The 5,527-nt window shown below is 44.8% G+C and overlaps 1 protein-coding gene across 1 annotated transcript in view; it reads right to left on the minus strand.

The window, feature by feature from the left end:
- Positions 1-5,527, minus strand: part of USP22 (ubiquitin specific peptidase 22) — a 44,681-nt gene that overhangs the window by 28,485 nt on the left and 10,669 nt on the right. The window contains exon 2 of the mRNA XM_017510553.2: positions 768-900. Coding sequence (XP_017366042.1) covers positions 768-900 — 133 coding nt within the window. The remainder of the gene's footprint in view (positions 1-767; positions 901-5,527) is intronic.

Raw genomic sequence — 5,527 nt, forward strand, 5'->3', positions numbered from 1 at the left:
AAAAAAAAAAAAAAAAAAAAAAAGCCAAGAGGTTTATGTAACTTCTAGAATGTAGAATGAGTTTGATTTTGTAAGGCTATGAAAGGTAAATTTATCTTGAGGCCACACACAATGTTAAGGGAGCCTTTTCAGGAACTGTGTGACCTGAAACAATGAAACCCATTGCTGAGGCCATAAAGTCACCTGCACACACCCAACCCCATGCTGACCTGAGTAATCTCTTGTTGCCCAGTCTGGAGTCCAATGGCACAATCTCGGCTCACTGCAACCTCTGCCTCCTGGGTTCAAGCCATTCTCCTGCCTCAGTCTCCCAAGTAGCTGGGATTACAGGCACGTGGCACCACGCCCGGCTAATTTTTGTATTTTTTAGTAGAGACAGGGTTTCACCATGTTGGTCAGGCTGGTCTCGAACTGCATGGAGCTTTTTCTTTACAAATGTTTGCCTAAGATGATTCCTAACTATGTGCTTCAGGGAAAGATGAGGGTCTAATGTTTCGTTAGCAGGGATAGTGTAACTTTTCACAGGAAGTCAGCCAGACATAGACAGCAGGCCATTCTACTCAGGACCAGCGATGCTAAGGCAAACTGGGGGCGCGATTCAGCTGACCTCGGCTTGTCCCTTTCACTTCCCGTAACAAGTGTCACCAGTGAGGGGCACACATTACTTGAGATAAATGATAAAGGAGACTTTTGGAAGAGTGGAACCGCAAATCAAAGAGTAGCAATTTGGGGGCCACAACTATCCCCATCCCAGAAGCTCGCCTCACCCAGGTTGTGCCGCTTCGACTTCGCGTGCTCGTGAATATGCTTCTTTGTGAAGCAGCCGAAGAAGACGCAGTAGAGGCAGGAATGCAGCCTGTTGAGGTGGACGCCACAGACGTGGCAGATGCAGGACTTGGCCTGAAATTCAGAGAAGCGAAGATGTGGGCGGTGACAGGACAGGGGTGCTCGGAGGAAACAGTCAAGCAAAGGATCCCCCCGGAACAGCTACTGGAGGAAGGACCGCGAGCTCCACTCTAGAGGATCAGTTTCATTCTTTCAATTCCCCCCAAATGGGACTTCATTCAGTTGAAAACTAGTTCCCCATAGGAACACTCAGCTCACAACCTCAACTGCCAAAACCCTGTAAGCTACGAGGATATTCCCCTTACGTCCTCCTCCTGATCCTGAAGGGCACCCCAAGCCCAGCTCCCGTCCCCACTGCAGGCCGGTAACTCATATCTAGTCACCCTTAACCTGACATCATTTCAGGTTTGCGAATCCAGGTTCCAAACCACAGCAAATTTAGAAGCAGTAAGAAAAAGGGAGGGAGATATGAATCAAAGCAGGGCATTACCAAAAAACAGACCCCAAAAACCTGAAATGTTAGATCACGGCAATGAGGCACACAGTGGTAAACAAGCCTTACACATCCAACCACCCAGGACGCCACTGACTCACACAACACTGACAGGACGTGTGAACAGGGACAGGTGCCACTGGCAATACTGGCACAATTTGAGCACAGAAATGAATAATAAAAATAAATTATTTATACTGACTTTAAAAAGAATCCCTAAGTCCAGATTGATAAATATATACACCTACTATATACCCATCAGATTTTTTTAAAAAGAAATTAATACTATACAAATACACAGAAAGTCGTCTTCACAGGAGAACTCCTTCTAATAAATGCCGCAGAAAGACAAAAATACAAGATCTTCATTTTATACTTATCATAGTAATAACTGATTCAGGCAAGAATCATCAGTGGATGCTAGAACCACTGGGTAAAAAATACTGTGTCGGCCAGGCACGGTGGCTCACACCTGTAATTCCAACACTTTGGGAGGCCAAAGTGGGCGGATCACAAGATCAGGAGTTCAAGACCAGCCTGGCCAACATGGTGAAACCCCGTCTCTGCTAAAAATACAAAAAGTTAGCCGGGCATGGTGGCATGCACCTGTAATCTCAGATACTTGGGAGGCTGAGGCAGGAGAACCACTTGAACCCAGGAGGTGGAGGCTGCAGTAAGCCGAGATCGTGCCACTGCACTCCAGCCAGGATGACAGAGCAAGGCTCCATCTCAAAAAAAAAAAAAAAAATGTTTGTCATCCCCAACTGTCTAAACAAAAACGGCCCAGATATTCATCAACAGGTGAGTGGGTGAACAAACTGTGGCATATACACAGTGGAATGTTAATTACTCCACGCAGAAAGGAACAAAGTACACGCTACAATGCTGCCTAGCCTTAAAAACATCATGCTAAGTGATGGAAGCCAGAAGCAAAAGATCACGTATCCTGTGAGATCTCAGATGGGAAGGTGCCAGGGGCTGCGGGCAGGGAGAACAAGGAGATGAAAACGTTTTCAAATTTGATATAGGTACAGCAGTGACTGCACAGCAGTGTGAGCCACTAAGTGTTGCTGAAAGATTCCTCTAAAACGGTTAGTTGTACTATGTGAATTTCACCTCAATGAAAAAATACATTAAGTTACATATAGAATTGTCCCTCGGTATCTAGAAACTGATTCCAGGACCCTCTCAGGTACCAATCCATGGATACTCAACTCCCCAATATAAAATACACTTGCAAATAACCTATGCACATCCTACCATAAACTTTCAATCATCTCTAGATTACTTATAATACCTAATACAAAGTAGGTGCTATGCAAACAGTGGTTATAGTGCATTGTTTCAGGAATAATGAGATGAGAAAAACTCTGTACATGTTCAGTACTGATTCATCATCCCTTTTCTCCCCGCAAGTATCTTTGATTTGTGGTTGACTGAACCCACAGAGGCAGAACTCAGGCTGCTTGTATATGTACGTATGCACACACGCATGTGTACTTCTGTACTGAGGCACTGAATACCTCCAGTTTCAGAGTATCACCCCAGAGACGACGTCAGTCAATTAAACAGGCAAAGATTACCTCTACAACAGAGAACTCTGGCCAACGCCACCCTAAGCAAACTCGCCCCCGCCACAGAGGGGGCAGGTGCAGAGGATGGCACGGCAGCACCTGAGGAATGCTCCGACCAACACGGTCCATCTGGAACCTACTCCTGAGGAGGAGGCGGCATGTCCAAACTGAAGGACATCTGCAAAATGACTGACCTGAGCTCTTCAAAAATATTCACATAATGAAAGCAAAACAGGCTAGGAATTTCTAGATGAACCAAATCTAAAGACACATGAAAACAAATGCAATCCATGATCCTGAATTGAATCCTGTATGCAAATATTTAAAAGCATAAAGGATATTACCAGGACAATTCAGGTATTTAAGTTTGGACAATATATGTTAGATAACACGATTCGAAAAATTAAGCTTTGACTGTGATGACTGTCCCAGGCGGTAAACTGTCATGATGCCCATGACCAACCCTCAGATGATTCAGAAAAAGGTACAGACAAAACCAGCTAGCAAGAAGCTAAAATTAATGAATTCATATAAATGTATGATATTAATTTTGGCATTCTTGCTATCTGTTCTAGGTTTATTTTCAAAATAAACTGATAGGAGCCATTAAATTGAGCATACATACCCTGCAGCCCAACCATTCAACTCATAGGTTTACATACGAGACACAAACAAGGACTTTTGTAGCATTATTACTTGTAATACCTCAACACTGAAAATAAAAATGTTCATTACTAGTAAAAAAAATAAACTATAGTACAGTTAATTCAGTAGAGTACTACACAGCAACAGAAAGGAACCACCTATGATATACTTGGCAGCGTGGATGAATCTCAGAACTGAACCAAACTGAGCTAAACACAAGCCCTTGGTGTGCTACACACTCCTTTATACTCTCTCTACTACACAACCTAGGATGCTCCCCGCACAGGTTAACCGATCACCAGGGAAGACACATTTTACAGGCCTCATGGAGCCAACACAGCTAACATGATTCAAGCGGCCAACCAACAAGGCAACTGGTACTAAATACAGAAAACGGCTGTCCCTGACATACTGATAAGGCCTTTATCTTATGTCTTGTCTAGTCACGCACCACACAGCGATGTTTCAGTGAATGACAGGCTGCATATACAATGGCGGTCCCAGAAGACTACAATAGCATATTTTTACTCTATCTTTTCTGTGTTTGGCTACAGACACACAAATGCTCACCATTGTGTTTCAATTCCCAAGGTGTTCAGTACAGTACATGCTGTACAGGCCTGCAGCTGAGAAGCAACAGGCTCCATCACACAGCCTGGGTGTGCAGTAGGCTGTACCGTCTAGCTTTGTGCTACGTCACTCTATGATGTTCGCACAAGGATGAAATCGCCTAACAATGCATTTCTCAGAACGTATCCTGTCTTTAAACAATGCCATGACTGTTATTCTATTTCTCCCCAACTTGCACTGTGCAATGGTGAGTCCATTAATACTGCATCAGATTGAAATTGAGTAGAGGCAGACACAGGAGGGAGGCAGCACAAGTCTTCCAGCGTCTGGAAGAGGCCAGGAAGAGCCTCTGGGGGGACTACCCGGCAAACACTTTATTTTGGACTTCCAGTCACAGAATTGGAGATGAAATTTCTGTTGCTCTAAGTCACTCCATGTGTGGTAGTTTGTTACAGCAGCCCTGGGCACTCACATGGAACTCACATTCATTTTTATTCTAACTCCCTTCATGGCACTAAAGTAGAAAACACAGCCTGGCGTGGTGGCTCATGCCAAAAATCCAGCACCACTTTGGGAGGCCGAGGTGGGAGGACTGCTTATGGCCAGGAGTTCAAGACCAGCCTGGGCAAAATAACGAAACGTCATCTCTACAAAAAACGCAAAACTTAGCTGGGCACACTGAGGCACACCTGTAGTCCCAGCTACTCGGGATCATTTGAGCTGGGGAGGTCAAGGCTGCAGTGAGCCAAGATTGCATCACTGCCCTCTAGCCTGAGCAACAGAACCAGACCTGTCTCCAAGGAAAAAAAAAAAAAAAAAAAAAAAAAAAAAAAAAAAACACTTGAAAATGCATTCCCCATGCACCCTTGTGGCTCAGGTTCCAAACATGTCTTGGGACACATTTGCAGACCATGAGGTTGGTGAGTAAGCCAAAGGGAGAGGCCCAGTGGGGGCACCCACATGCTGGTATGGACCCTGAAGGGGTGGCCTGTTTAAGCAGCCCAGCACACTAGTTCCTGGTGTAGTGGGCTGAAGAGGCAGGATTCCCCAAGCTGGTACGTTTTCCTAGAAACTCAATCTAGAATCTACTACTCCCATAGCCCTTGCAATGATTTCTGAATTAAATCCCTTTCTCCTATAAATTAATTCAAGTAGATTCTATAGACTGCCAGTAAATCCTGAAACATAACCAGGATTTGTATGTGACAGGAATCAGGAGAGGGATCACTAATTTAAACAAATTGTTGTTGAGAGAAACACCCTGCCAAATCCATTAATTCAGTCCCAATATTAAGAAGATTCCGCCGGGCGCGGTGGCTCACGCCTGTAATCCCAGCACTTTGGGAGGCTGAGGCGGGTGGATCACGAGGTCAAGAGATCGAGACCATCCTGGTCAACA

This window comes from Cebus imitator, unplaced genomic scaffold (assembly GCF_001604975.1).
Source record: "Cebus imitator isolate Cc_AM_T3 unplaced genomic scaffold, Cebus_imitator-1.0 Scaffold441, whole genome shotgun sequence".
In the NCBI taxonomy this organism is placed as follows: domain Eukaryota; kingdom Metazoa; phylum Chordata; class Mammalia; order Primates; family Cebidae; genus Cebus; species Cebus imitator.